This window comes from Hypanus sabinus, chromosome 1, assembly GCF_030144855.1.
Source record: "Hypanus sabinus isolate sHypSab1 chromosome 1, sHypSab1.hap1, whole genome shotgun sequence".
Lineage (NCBI taxonomy): Eukaryota > Metazoa > Chordata > Chondrichthyes > Myliobatiformes > Dasyatidae > Hypanus > Hypanus sabinus.
The window spans coordinates 164,591,939-164,607,906 of NC_082706.1; the positions used below are offsets into that span (position 1 = coordinate 164,591,939).

Consider the following 15,968-nt stretch of genomic DNA (forward strand, 5'->3'; position numbering starts at 1 on the left):
AAAGGCAGGATTTCCCTGTGGCTACCCATTTCCCATTCCCATTCCATGACCTCCACTCATGCTGTGATTTGGCTGGACTCCTAGAGAAGTAACACCTCTTAGTTCCATCCGGGTAGCTTCCCACCTGATGGCATGAACATCGGTTTCTCTCACTTCGGTAATTTCTCCTCCCAACTCCCCCATCTCTTTCCCATTATCCCTCTCTTTTCACCTATCTGATACCCTTCCCTTTCTTTTTCTCCCACAGTCCCCTGTCCTGTCCTATCAGATTCCTTCTTTTTCAGCCCTTTACCTCTTTTGCCTGTCATATCCCAGCTTCTTCAACCTCCTCTCCAACCCATCCACATTCCTGTCACCTAGTTTTTCCTATAACTTGCTAGCTTGTGCTCCTTCCCCTTTCACTCGCGTTATTCTGGATTCTTCCCGCTTCCTTTCCCTTCTTGATGAAGGGTCTCGGCATGAAACATCAACTGCTTATTTCTCTCCATAGATGCCGTCTGACCTGCTGAATATTTCCAGCATCATTCCAACTCTCTTGTGTTCTTAATTAATTTCCACAGAAGTCATTAAGCTTCTACTGATCTGGAAGAAGAATCTTTCCATTGATTAGGTAAGTGAAGCAGACGCACAAGGTGAGCAACTTCTGCCCCAGTGGTAAACTCGGAAGTACGAAGGCTCCATTCAGTCTGTTCACCTGCTGGCCAGTTTCTGACTGCACTTTAAGCTTTGCTTCCAGTTGTTCTAAGTTTGTTTATTAGACTTTGTATATGTATAGTTTTTCATTAATTCTATTGCATCTTTTTGTTGTGAATGCCTGGAAGAAAATGAATCTCAAGGTGTATATGGTGACACATATGTACTTTGAAAATTGACCTGTTAGTCTTACAAAAGAAAATAATTTGCACAAATGAAAAAACTTTATTTAACTAAGAACTGATAGAATGTATCTTAGTCTTTTAAAGCAGCTGAAAGAAGATCTCACTGTATGTTGTCTAGTTACAAACTGGAGGAAAAGCAACTTTATTTTATTTTCCATATCTTTAATTTTATTCAAGTAATTCTAATAAACAATATACTTTAGGCACAAAGATTAATTTACATTTTTAGCAATTTTTGTCTACAAATGATTTCAACAATATTTTCAGTATTGATACCCAAAATATTCTCTTCATGTTACCGTAACATTCCCAATTATTAGTACCACCTAAAAAATCAAACCTAAAATCCCTCCTTCAGCCACCTGTCAGGAACAGTTTAAAAAAAACTACATGCTGTTTAACATTTATTCCTTTGTATTTGTTCCACTTGTATGGAAAAAAAAACCTCAACATTTCAGCTGAGAAAAGGAAACAGTACTATCCTTAGCTGAGTCATCAACCAGTTATTCCCTGTCCAATGACAAACATCTGACTATTACTCATTACTTGTGACAAAATTGTTACCAGGAACTGAGGGTAACCACAGGAAAACAACCAAGTATCTTCTTCTGTTTATTTTTTCTGCTTTAACATGAGCAAATGACTAATATTGTTTTAAAATATCAGTTTTTTTGTCTGACTTCACATCCATGCCTCCCAACCGACCCATGCTCTACCCAAAATGTTTGGATCTGTGGCTTGATCAATCAGGCACTCCACTTGTCGCTCTACTGGAAGACCTTCATCTGGTTCTTTGGCACGGACATTAGAATCTTCGTATCCCTTGGCTACAGCTATATAACTCTTATAAGCCATGGACTTTTCATGCCCCAGTCGTAACTCCTCTCTGAAATGAAAACAACATTTAAATTATTAAGATAGATGAGGAAAAATAGCATTTACATAACATGTATAATGCGAAACTCCCAGACACTCAGGAACAGTGGTCCAGCTTCTGTAGTCACACTAACAGTAAACTAATTGGAATTCAATTTACTTAAGTGTAATACAATCAGTAGTTTCAGGAAGTCCTGTGGTGCCATTTTGAGAGACTTTTACCACTGAAAACTTGGAATTGCATGATGTAGCTGTGCATGTAATTAAAATGGCCTTAAATTCAGCAGTAAATTTCAAATAGAGTTAAAATTACAGGAAGTGTCAAATCAATTACAAAAACTTATTTTAACAATAGCAGATTATCAATATTTGTGAATGATTCAAGGCAAAATATTTGGCTTTAACCTTTAATACTATAGATTAAAAATCTCATTCTATTCTAACTCCTCTGTATGCTTGTCTCTATCTATGTTCCCTACACCAGTTGTTGGCCCATCCACGTTCAGTAATTCTGCCCTACATACTACCCTTAGTGACTGTGACATCGAACATCACAAATACACTCACTGCTAATACTATAAAATAAGAATAAACATTTATAAGAATGTTGCAAGGGGAGTGGAACAAGAAACTAAAGTATGGGAGAAAAAGTGGGTAGAGAAGGAGAAGGGTTGTCCACACTCTATCCCTTAATCTGGTAACAGGTAGATTCAGATCCAAGCTCCAACAGTGGCCTGCAATAAATTTACAGCACTAATAATATTTTGATTCCTGCTAGCAGTCTTTTGAAAGCATGCAATTTAATTCCCGAGATTTAATTAATGTATGAAATATAGCTTTTGAATCTTCAATCTTTATAAACACAATAGAACGTTTAACCTTCCCATTTAGATGGGCTAGTCATAAGTTAAGGAGGTGTAGTCACACTCCCCGGTCATGCAGGTCACAGAAATGCAAAAAGCAAATACAACTGGACAGAACAATCTGTCGCATTTATCACTGCTGATAAAACCCACACCTTAGTTTGTCTTAGAATTAATCCAGATTGTACAAAGAATAGTGATTTCTGTGGTTACTCACTATTTTTAAAACAGCACATTATCTTAGACATCTTTTCATTGTTTTTTTTGTTGAAAAACCTTCAAATAAACGTGGTGCATAAAAGTCAATCAATGGAGAGTTTACCTTAGTTACATCACTGATCTGTAGATTCCTTTTATTCATGCAATAAAGCTTTTTAAGCTATGATAGACATTGGCATTTTAATACTAATTTCCTTTCAGATAATTAACAGGTTATTAGAAATAGCTTGCATTCATATACAACTTTCATAACCTCACGTCTCCAAGTGCATTGCAGACCAAAGTTATAAGCATTATTTCAATACACTGATAAACAACAATGGCAAAAGTAACAGGTGTTACAAGTGCAGATATGTAAACCTCAAAGCAAATGCACAAAATAGAGTGACATCTTATTTTGCCCTTTACTCTTAAAATAGTAATAAAGAGAATTAATTGGCTGAAATAAAATTTTTAAAATGCAGAAAAATTTTGAAGCAGCAGCCGAGAACAAGAGATGCTGAGTTCTTGCTTCATGTTAATGACCTTTCAAGGGAGTTAAGCTGCGGAATTTATAATCTTTCAGGGATATTTACAGGATAGATGTACAAAGCTACCATCTTCAATAACTTGAAGCGATAACTGGATGTTTATATCTATAATACAATAGTTTTGAATTAATTTGATCTATTTTGTAGATCCTGTTTATAGGATGTTGCAAAATTCAATGTTATGTTTATTGATATTAATCTCAAATATCAAACAACTAACCTGGTGATTGAAGATGGATTGGCGCCTTCGAGTTTCCGTTTAGCACACTTCACTTTCTGCACCGGATACCAGTTAATTTCTTCTGTGTTAACCTCCTTTGTCCATGTCCCTCCCTTTTGCATTTGTTTCTGTTCCAGATTCTACAAACAGGGAAAAATGAAAACAGTAAAAAAAAATGCCCAACAATTTTTTTGAATTAATTTAATTCCACACACTTACAACAAACAAATCACTTTGCCAGAATTTACAATTCATTGGCATTTTTAAACAAGTTTCAGCTTTAAAGTTCTTTATTTCAGAATCATAGAAACTTATCCAGGAAGAAGTCATTTGGTCTACTTTAGCTACTCTTTGAAAGAGTGGTCATTCTTGGATCAAATCCTCAACTTTTATACATAATGCAGTAATGTATTCACTTTCAAGTACCTGTCAGTGCCAATACCCACATCCTAACAACTCAAAGCAAACAATGTCCATTATTTCTTGTGCCTAAAATTTTAAAATAACACTTTCTGTTTTATAACAAGCCTGTCTAAATAACTGCTTGAAAACTTCTTTTGGTCATATTTTAATCTTCTTTGCTCCCAGGAGAACAGGTGCTGATATTTTTACTACATTCTCTAACATTTGGCAATATCCTGTAAAAACTCCTCCTTAACTCTTGTGGCTATTGCATTGTTCTTGAAGTGCAATCCCTCAAACAATCCAAGGTAATCCTAGTCATGACTACTAAGTGATCTATGAAGTTCTCACATGACCTGTCACTTCTTATATTCTGTGCTTCTATTTAACTGAAGTAACATAGGTTTTAGAAATTTAACTTCCTCCTCCATTCTGCAATTGAAATTTTCATTAGAAGACATGTAACAGAATGCAGGTAATGCAAACGGAGGGAATCAAGAGTCAAATTTATTATCTAAACACATTTATATCATCTTGAGATTTATTTTCTTGCAGGAATTTACAGAAAAATAAATACAATAAAATTTATGAAAATCTACTCATGAATAAAGGCTGACAGACTATCAATGACCTCTAGGATTGCTGTCCATGCCATGTGCCAGTGAGGGCAAGAATAGGATGATTTGGGAGATGAATGTGTGCCTGAGGAACTGGTGCAGGGGGCAGGGGTTCAGATTTCTGGATCATTGGAATCTCTTCTGGGGAAGGTACAACTTATACAAAAGGGACAGATTACACCTGAACCTGAGGGGGGTCAGTACCCTGTGGGCAGGTTTGCTCGAGCCGTTCTGAAGGGTTTATATTAATTTGGCTGGGGGTTTTGGAACTAGAGTGGTAAGGCAGAGGATGAGGCAGTTGGTTTACAAACCGAGGCAGTGTATAGTGAAACTACCAGCAAGGAGATGCTGATGATAGGGCATAACTGCAGTCAACAGGTTGAGTTGCAATGTAAAAGGTGAGGGCGTATAATAGAGCAAAAATTATTGGGATGTTGGAGGATTGGGAAGCTTGTAAAAACCAACAGAAGGCAACTAAAAACATCATAAAGAAGGAAAAGATGGAATATGAAGGCAAATCAAAAAAGTTAATGAGAATACAAAAGGTTTCTTCAGATACATAACATGTAAAAGAGAGGCAAAGGTATATCTTGGACCACTGGAGAATGGGGCTGGAGAGGTAGTAATGGGGGGGCAAGGAAATGGCAGATGAACTGAATAAGTATTTTGCATCAGTCTTTACTGGAAGTCACCGACAGTTTGCCATGAGTTTGAGTGTCAAGGGGCAGAAATGTACGAGGTTGCCATTAGCAGAGAGAAGGTTCTTGGGAAACTGAAAGCCTGAAGCTAGATGAGTCACCAGGACCAGATGGTGTACCACAGGGCTCTGGAAGAGGCAGCTGAAGAGATTATGGAGGCATTAGTAGTGATCTTTAAAGAATCACTAGATTCTGCAATGGTTTTGGAAGTCTGGAAAATTGCAAATGTCACTCCACTCTTCAAGAAGTTAGAGAGGCAGAAGAAAGAAAATTATAGGCCAGTCAGTCTGCTATCAGTGGTTGAGAAGACATTGATTTTTAAGGATGTGGTTTCAGAATACTTCAAGGCACATGACAAAATAGGCCATAGTCAGCATGGTTTCCTCAAGGGAAAATCTTGCCTGACAAATCCATTAGAAATCTTTGAAGAAGCAGGACAGTCAAATGAGAATGGATTGATGTTGTGTACTTTGACTTCCACAAGACCTTTGACAAGGTGCCACACAAGACTGCTCAACAAGTCAAGAACCCATGGTACTACAGGAAAGATACTTGAATGGATAAAGCAGTGGCTGATTAGCAGGAGGCAAAGAGTGGGGAAAAAAGGGAGCCTTTCTGGTTGGCTGCCGGTGACTAGTGGTGTTCCAGAGGGGTCTGTGTTGGGGCTTTTTACGTTATATGACAATGATTTGGATGACAGAATTGACACCTTTTTGGCCAAGTCTGCAGACAATACAAAGAAAGTTGGAGGGGCAAGTAGGGTTGAGAAAGTAGACTACAGATATATTAGGAGAATGTGCAAGGAAGTGGCAGATGGAATACAGTGTCAGGAAGTAAATGGTCTAGCATTTTGGTAGGAGAAATAAAAGGGGGAGGCTCTTCTAAATGGAGAAAATTCAAAATTCTAAGGTGCAAAGGGACTTGGGGGTTCTTGTGTAGGATTCCCTAAAGGTTAATTTGCAGGTTGAGTCTGTTGCGAGGAAGGCACATGCGATGTTTGCATTCATTTTGAGAGGCTAGAGTATAAAAGCAAGGATGTAATGTTGAAACTTTATAAATCATTGGCAAGGCCTCATTTGGAATATTGTGCACAAGAGAAAATATGCAGGTGCTGGAAATCCAAGCAACATACAAAATGCTGGCCAGGCAGCATTTATGGAAGAGTACAGTCGACATTTTGGGTTGAGACCCTTCTGCAGAACTGGAGTATTGTGAAGAGTTTTGGGCTGCTTATCTAAGAAAGGATGCGCTGACATTGGACAGGGTTCAAAGGAGGTTCACAAAAATGATTCCGGGATTGAAAGACTTTTCATATGAGGAGTGTTTCATGGCTCTAGGACTCTTCGCACTGCAATTCAAAAGTATGAAACCTATCAAATGTTGAAAGGCCTCGATAAGAGTATATCTGGAGAGGATGTTTCATATGGTGGGAGAGGACACAGCCTCAGAATAAAGGGTTGTCTTTTTAGAATGGAGATGAGGAAAAATTTCTTTTGCCAGAGTGTGATGAATCTGTGGAATTTGTTGCCATTGGTGGCTGTGGAGGGCAAGTGATTGGGTATATTTAAGGCAGAGGTTGATAGATTCTTGATTAGTTGGGGTATGAAGGTATAAGAGGAGAAGTCAGGAGATTGGGGCTGAGAGGGAAAATGAATCTGTCATGATGAAACAGCAGAGTAGACTCAATAGGCCAAATGTCCTAATTCTGCTCCTATATCTTATGGATGACATTTCTGTCCAGTAATGCTGAACAGTGTGGCAGTAAGGGAATAGTAAGGGACCGAGGGTCTAGTGAGATGGAGGAACTGAGGGAAATACATGTTAGTAGGGAAGTGGTGTTAGGTAAATTGAAGGGATTAAAGGCAGATAAATCCCCAGGGCCAGATGGTCTGCATCCCAGAGTGCTTAAGGAAGTAGCCCAAGAAATAGTGGATGCATTAGTGATAATTTTTCAAAACTCCTTAGATTCTGGATTAGTTCCTGAGGATTGGAGGGTGGCTAATGTAACCCCACTTTTTAAAAAAGGAGGGAGAGAGAAACCAGGGAATTATAGACCGGTTAGCCTGACATCGGTGGTGGGGAAAATGTTAGAGTCGGTTATCAAAGATGTGATAACAGCACATTTGGAAAGAGGTGAAATCATCAGACAAAGTCGCATGGATTTGTGAAAGGAAAATCATGTCTGACGAATCTTATAGAATTTTTTGAAGATGTAACTAGTAGAGTAGACAGGGGAGAGCCAGTGGATGTGGTATATTTAGATTTTCAAAAGGCTTTTGACAAGGTCCCACACAGGAGATTAGTGTGCAAACATAAAGCACACGGTATTGGGGATATGGTACTGATGTGGATAGAGAATTGGTTGGCAGACAGGAAGCAAAGAGTGGGAGTAAACAGGACCTTTTCAGAATGGCAGGCAGTGACTAGTGGGGTACCGCAAGGCTCAGTGCTGGGACCCCAATTGTTTACAATATATATTAATGATTTAGATGAGGGAATTAAATGCAGCATCTCCAAGTTTGCGGATGACACGAAGCTGGGCGGTGGTGTTAGCTGTGAGGGGGATGCTAAGAGGATGCAGGGTGACTGGATAGGTTAGGTGAGTGGGCAAATTCATGGCAGATGCAATTTAATGTGGATAAATGTGAAGTTATCCACTTTGGTTGGAAAAACAGGAAAATAGATTATTATCTGAACGGTGGCCGATTAGGAAAAGGGGAGATGCAACGAGACCTGAGTGTCATTGTACACCAGTCATTGAAGGTGGGCATGCAGGTACAGCAGGCGGTGAAAAAGGCAAATGGTATGTTGGCATTCATAGCAAAAGGATTTGAGTATAGGAGCATGGAGGTTCTACTGCAGTTGTACAAGGCCTTGGTGAGACCACACCTAGAATATTGTGTGCAGTTTTGGTCCCCTAATCTGAGGAAAGACTTTCTTGTCAAAGGGGGAGTACAGAGAAGGTTCACCAGATTGATTCCTGGGATGGCAGGACTTTCATATGAAGAAAGACTGGATTGACTAGGCTTATACTACCTGGAATTTAGAAGATTAAGGGGGGAATCTTATTGAAACATATAAAATTCTAAAGGGATTGGACAGGCTAGATGCAGGAAGATTGTTTCCGATGTTGGGGAAGTCCTGAACAGGGGGTCACAGTTTAAGGATAAAGGAGAAGCCTTTTAGGACCGACATGAGGAGAAACTTCTTCACACAGAGAGTGGTGAATCTGTGGAATTCTCTGCCACAGGAAACAGTTGAGGCCGTTTCATTGGCTATATTTAAGAGGAAGTTAGATATGGCCCTTGTGGCTAAAGGGATCGGGGTACGGAGAGAAAGCAGGTACAGGGTTTTGAGTTGGATGATCAGCTATGATCATACTGAATGGCGGTGCAGGCTCGAAGGGCTGAATGGCCTACTCCTGCACCTATTTTCTATGTTTCTATGACCTAACTGGCATGTTGAGGCCTGTATTACTGTTAGCTACGGAAAGGTCTTCCTGGGAGTTTGGGCCATCACTCTTTAAGTTTCTATTCCTTGTTCCCAAGTTCCTTAGGACCCCTATTGCTTTTCTGCAGAACAGAGCCTCTGCACCACTGACCCTCCTTCCACCCCTCCCCCCATCACCTCCCTAAACCAACTCCAGCTGTGGTCTCACCAACACCCTTTACAATCACCTTACTAAGTTCTTCTCATATTCAATTCTCTCAATCCTATAAAAGTACAACATGCCATTTGATGTTTTAATTTGTTTCCTGGCTTTTAACTGACTTGTGCTCATATGCTCCAATTGTCTTTGGACACCAAAACCACCCAATCTTTCACCATGTGAAAAATGCCCTCACATTTCCACATTAAAATCCATTTTCCCTGTTTTTGGCTTCTCAATATCCATATCAACTGAAACCGCTTTTCATCCTCTTCCATATGCACATTCCCACCTATCATCAGCAAACTTGGAGACATGACATTTGAGCTAAGTCATTGATATGACTGGCTGGAGCACGAGCACTGCTCCCTGCTGTACCCCAGCCTGCCCAGCTGAGAAGGATATGCAGAAGGAATATAGATTTCAAATTATACTTTGATTACAGCTATGTTTAGTCAAATTATCTGGAAGAGGTATGTCATAATAGCAGTACTTAAAAAAAGAATTCTATTCAGCTTGATTATACTGCAGTCTCATTGCCAGTTACCTTCCAGTCTAACGACGGTTCTTTCACAAAGACATCCATGGTACTGAGGAGGAGATCGGGATCCAAGCGGAATGCCTGCAATCCATGTACCATTGTACTGTAAATAAGGCCAGATTCCTTCATCGGGAGCATAAGGTTCAGGAACTGAGCTGTTAGACGGAATGGCATCAGCTCCGGCACTGGCAGAAACTAGATCAAGAATGTACGGGTTCAAAATCAACAGTTACGAAGTTTTTAGAATTAACACACATTTTCTATTACTCATTCAATGTATCCAAGCTTTGAAACCATCAGAACGTGCAGAGTTATACTCTGTGTCTGTGATGCTGCTGCAGTAAGTGTTCCATGGTGCTGGTGCAAAGATGTGCTTGTGTATGTGACAATAAGCTTAACCCTACTTGAGCTACTTCCATGTTGTGTGCATTCAGAATATCCAAGCTGTAAGAGTGAATTAATTTAATTAGTACCAATGAGATTCCCTTTTCCCTGAACGATAGCAGAGGAATATTAATAAGAACAGAGAAAATAGAAGCAGATATGGAGGTGCTTGTTTCAATGAAACTCAATTACATTTCAATCTGTTCAATTTCTCCTCACAGGACAATCACCTACTATAACCATATAACATATAACAATTACAGCATGGAAACAGGCCTTCTTGACCCTTCTAGTCTGTGCCAAACGCTTACTCTCACCTAGTCCCATCGACCTTCACTCAGCCCATAACCCTCCATTCCTTTCCTATCCATATACCTATCCAATTTTTCTTTAAATGACAATATCGAACCTGCCTCTATCACTTCTACTGGAAGCTCCTTCCACACACCTACCACTCTCTGAGTAAAGAAGTTCCCCCTCGTGTTACCCTTAAACTTTTGCCCCTTAACTCTCAACTCATGTCCTCTTGTTTGAATCTCCCCTACTACTCCCTGGAAACAATCCGGTGACCTGAAATCTTTCCATATATAGAGTGACTTCACTTCTACACAGTATTTCAGATGCAACCTTAATGCTCTGATTCAAACATCATCAGATTTTATACGTGTAAAACCTTTTAAATAATTTTAAGTGTAAAAAAATGTAAGAACTATATTTCACATACAAGTAGAAAAATAGAACTGCTATGATATTTTCTGAACATGCATTGGTGAACCTATTTAGAGGTGGTAAACTTTGTTTCAAGAAACATTGTCTTCTTTGCATATGCATATATGTAGTTAAATAACAATTAAACTTCACGACTCGACTTATATTTGCTTTGTCTCGCAGAATCAGGTTTATTATCATGGGCATGTGACGTGAAATTTGTTAACTTAGTAGCAGCAGCAGTTCAATGCAATACATTGAGAGAGAGAAAAAATAATAAATAAAATAAAACAATAAACTAGTAAATAAATTACATATATTGAAAGACTATTTAAAAAATGTGTAAAAACAGAAATACTGTATATTAAAAAAAGTGAGGTAGTGTCCAAAGCTTCAAAGCCCATTTAGGAATCGGATGGCAGAAGGGAAGAAGCTGTTCACTGCTTCCTAAAGAGCACCAGTTTTCTTGGTAAAAGCTAACACTTTTAGAAAGGCTCATTGCTCTATGGTTTGTCCGTTAAGTAGCTGAAGTGTGCAGGCCATTAAGATGCTGTATTTGATAGATATAAAGTAAACTAATTAAAATCAAGGACAAGAGATAGCAATTGTCACTAACTGAGGGGGAAGAGAAAATAAGATTTCAAGGTTACCATTGATGATTATTCAACAAATGTTTAAAAAATGCATGTATTAACATCTTTTGTACTTTCCCCCTATTCACTATACATTTTATAAAAGAAGAAAATATTATCTGTACCTGTGTAGCAGAACCAAATGCATGACCAAAATCTATTCCCACCATGCCCCCGGTTTCCAGGTTAATCATGAAATTGGAGAGATGCCGATCACCAATCCCCAGAATCCAATGGCTGACACACATTAATGCATGAGAACTGGCAAAGTGGGAGCGGAGGGCGAGGAAAGCTTCAGGAGTAGTGCTCATTCGTGCGAATGCTCTCCTGCTCAGAAGAATTGGGAAGCAACATCACAACGATATACAAATAGTTTTGAATTAACTCGTGTATTTTATTCAACGCTGAAAGAAATCTAGCATTCTTTTATCGCTGCATTACCTCGTACAAGACTTTAAACAGGTAGACACAGTGCTTTTGATATACCAAAACACAGATTAAGTACCAATAGGAGTCTCTGGCCACTCAAGTGGTGGCTTTGTCCTGGCAAACACAATCATTTCCACTGCAGATTTAACACTGTAACATCCATGACAGTAGACAGAACACAAGATAGACTGGGGAAAAGGATATTGTAAAACCTGTGTCCCTGGTACATGCTAATCTTTAACATTCCAAATGACAGGGCAAGACACAAACAGCTTCAAACCTAATCCCAATCAGCATCTATAAATCACAAGCAAGAGAAAATCCGCAGATGCTGGAAATCCGAGTGACACGCACAAAATGCTGCAGGAACTCAGCAGGCCAGGCAGCACCCATAAATGATTGACTGCAGTGCTCATTTAAGGATGAAATTACTTTCATATAGTGCCATAGGATGTTCAATGTGCTTCATAATCAAATGAATACTTTCTTTAAAAGGAAGTACTGCTACATTAGGCAATTACAGTAGCCAGTTTGCTCAGAGACAGTTCCTATAAGTAAAAGAATCAAATGACTGGGGAATTAATTTGTTTTGAAAGACTTGCTTGACTTAGAATACCAATTCTTTTTAGGAGGGATTATTTGCATGCATGGAATATGCAGATACGGATCTAATGTGTCACCTGAAAGAGATCATACCTCTACAGCACACTTCCTCATTCCTGCACCTAAGCATCTGAAAGATTTCACAGCTCATGTCTTCAACTAAGACTTTGCGTGAGAGGCAACCATGATATAGAGTAAATCAAAGTGAACTAATATAGCTGTTACCATATCTGTCAGGGTTTCTGCATATGTGTGGAACTGCAATTAGTATATTATTGTTACATGTACAGAGATGCAGTGAAAAGCACATCTTGTATACTGCTTCTGCAGATCAATTCATTACACAGTGAACTGAGGTAGTACAAAATAAAACAGACACATAATGCAGAGTGAAGTGCAGCCGTTACAGAGAAAGTGTGGTGCTGGTTTGACAAGGTGCAAGGTGATAATGAAGTCAATTGTGAGGTGAAGATTTATTGTACAGGTAGTCCCCGAGTTACAAATGTCCGACTTACAGACAACTCGTACTTACGAACCGAGGAAGGAGAACGCTGTCCGCCATTTTAAGTCAGATCACGGCACCATCCGCCACTTTAAGTCGTTGCCATTGACACTGTTTAACTTTGTATTTGGCTTAAATTTTTCTTAGTAAGACTCACCCTGATCCCACCCCCCTCCCTCCGTTCCGGTCGGCTGGTGGTACAGTGAGATCAGCAAGTTCGATCCAGTGACAGACCGCTCCCGTGCTGGGTTGATGTCGATCCAGTGACTCCTGTACCATCCGTGCCGGGTTGATGTTGAGCTCGCAACTCGACCTCGTAAAAAACTGCCACCTCCATTTTAAATTCCCACGCGGAATATTGTGGAGGATCAAATACCCAAACCCAGTACAGCCTCCACTTGTCCCATTTAGCCTGTCTTAGGACCCAGTGGACCTCGGGAGCTGGCGGAGCTCAGGACCCGCTACCCGCAGTGTTTCTGTTCCACTGATGGGAAGCGATCGCGATTGAAAATAAAGTGGAAATAATAAAGCGTTTGGAAAGAGGTGAAACACCATCGGTCATTGGAAAAGCGTTAGGCTATAATCCGACAACGATTGGAACAATTTTAAAGGATAACGGATAAAGTGAGAATAATGGAGCGTGGGAAACGCCCTGACCTGATGAAAGCTACAATTATTAGTAAGCAACGCAGTGGTTTAATTATTGGAATACATACGTTTCTTAAGAGTTTTATATGCATAGAAAGGTAAAATATATACTAAATACTAAGACAAACATTTGACTAACTGACGCTAAATAATACCGGATGTACTTGTTCCGACTTCCGTACAAATCCGACTTAAAGACGGACTCAGGAACGGAACTTGTACGTAACCCGGGGGGCTGCCTGTACTAAGGAACCATTCAAGTCTTATAAACAGTGGGGTAGAAGCTGTCCTTCATCATGGTGGTATGTGCTTTCAGGCTTTTATACTTTCTGCTCCATGGGAAAGGGGAGAAGCGAGAATGTCCAAGCTGGGTGCAGTCTTTGTTTATTCTGCTTTCCGTGATGTGCTGAGCTGAACTATCCACAACTCTTGTTTCTTACTTGCAGTCACAGGCAGGTCAGTTGCCATTCCAAGCCATGATGCATCCAGATAGGATGCTTTCTATGGTGCGTCGATAAAAATTGGTAAGGAATGATGGAGCTGTGCCATTGTTCTTTAGTTTCCTGAGGGAGTAAAGGTGTTGGTGAGCTTTCCTGGTTGGATCAAGACAGGCCATTGGTGATCTTCATTCCTAGGAACTTGAAACTCCCAGCCCTCTCAACCTCAATACCACTGAACGTGTTCACCACTCCTCTTTCTGAAGTTAACGGCAAGCTCGTTTGTTCTACTGATGTTGAGGGAAATGTTGTCATCACAAAGTCATGCTTATCTCCTTTTTGTACTCCACTGGATCACTATTTGAGATATGGCCCACTCAGAAGGTATTACCTGCACATCTATAGACAGAGCTAAGAGCAGAATCTGGCCATGCAGTCATGTGTACACAGGCACAACTTTGTGAATCACCAGCATTGAGTAATCATGGTGGAGGAGTTGCTGTCTATCCTTACTGATTGGTCAGGAAGTCAAGGATCCAGTTGCAGAAAAGTGCTGAGTCCCAGATCTGAAAGTATGGTGGCAGAACAGTGGTCAATAAAGAATAGTCTAATGTAGGTGTCTTTACTGTCCAAATGCTCTAGAAGGGAGATGGTGTCCACCATAGACTTGCTTCAGTGGGCTGTGGGTCAAGGTTGTATGGCAGGCCATGAGCAGCATTTCCAAGCATTTTATGATTGTGGCCTTATTATAGATTGCCATGCGGATAGCTATAATGATCTCCCAAGGCAGGTAGTATGGTAACAGTTCGCCAACAGGTGTTCCAAGCAGGGTGAGCAGAACTCGCCAAAGCTTCATGTCAAAGACCATAAGGTGTTGACTAAGAAGCAGATCCCGCTGCCTCTGTCTCAGCCAGAGCACATTGTACGGTCAATCCAGTGAATCGAGAATTTCTCAGGTTATTTGGCACAGGTATCTGAAGCAAGTGTAATGATATGGCACAGAGGTCTTTCAGTTCTCTTTGATAGGTCAGTCATGTTCTCAGCTTTGTTCTTTAATGTTAGCTAGTATTGTGCTGGGAAGGGACATTTCGAACCCAAGCTGTTTCACCCTCACTTGCAGCCCAGCCCTCATGGCTTGCTTCCAAGGTTAGTGGCTACATCTGGTCAGTCTTAAAAGACACACAAATTCTGTTCTGATGGTTTACCCTCTCAGACTGGCAGCAGCTCCTGATCAATGTGCAGTATTCGGTTCATTTTGGATCCCACAATCTGTGTACGTACATATGCAGAATACACCATCAAATGAGTCTTTTACTATTGGCTGCAATTCTAACAGCCTCTGAGTGGTACAAGTTAAAACTGGAAAACAGGCATGTGGACTGAAGTGCTGGAGTAACCAATATTTCCATTCCGGCTGAATACCAAATTTGTCAACTAACCAGTACGTAGAAGGTCAAATTTTTGAAGGGCCAGCACCACTAAAATCCTCCATTGCTTACAAATAGACCGATTTTGTTAATGGGGACTTAACTGTAGTCATTAGTGTTCTGATGGTATTTAAGGATGACAGAACAGACAGAGTGGGCACCCAATGACTTAGAAGAGGAAGAAGGGGAACATGAAGAAAAACATCCTGTTTCTCCAAGGTGGAAAGGGATAGTTGTGATTGTCAATGGTAGGAGTCCAGAACCCAGGGACAGATGTGGTGCTGGAAAAAAATTCTGAATTACAAGTCACAGATAGGTGTTCACATATAGCCACTCCTTTTCTAATATCCTCCCCCAGCCTATCACAACCCTTCTCTTTGTTGTTTCATGGTTCAGTTAGGAAAAACTGACAAAGTAGTGGCACAAGAGAAGGAACAAAGAAGAAAATATATGGTCCTTCCAATTTAACAATCTTAGCCACTTTGTTTTAGACAGAGCAGCATCGTGTATGTTGTAATTTTTCAGAATGATTACAACACGAAGATGCTTACCATTCACATATAATCCTTTCAACTCACCTCAACAGATCTTGTGGTACAGCGTGCTCACGCTCTCGGAAAGCTTTAACTGTTTCAGTTCGATTAGCATTTCTGCAAGGGAAAAGTGAGTAGGTTATTAGGAATCTTAAAAGCTTCTGGATTTGTC

General features: G+C 40.1%; 1 protein-coding gene across 1 annotated transcript in view; it reads right to left on the minus strand.

Annotated features, from left to right (window-relative positions):
- Positions 1–981: 981 nt before the first annotated feature.
- Positions 982–15,968, minus strand: part of prkdc (protein kinase, DNA-activated, catalytic subunit) — a 235,195-nt gene continuing 220,208 nt past the window's right edge. Inside the window, exons 82-86 of the mRNA XM_059980547.1 lie at positions 15,842–15,913; positions 11,343–11,544; positions 9,500–9,688; positions 3,587–3,726; positions 982–1,764 (exon numbers count right to left, since the gene is read on the minus strand). Coding sequence (XP_059836530.1) covers positions 1,560–1,764; positions 3,587–3,726; positions 9,500–9,688; positions 11,343–11,544; positions 15,842–15,913 — 808 coding nt within the window. The 3' untranslated portion in view covers positions 982–1,559. The remainder of the gene's footprint in view (positions 1,765–3,586; positions 3,727–9,499; positions 9,689–11,342; positions 11,545–15,841; positions 15,914–15,968) is intronic.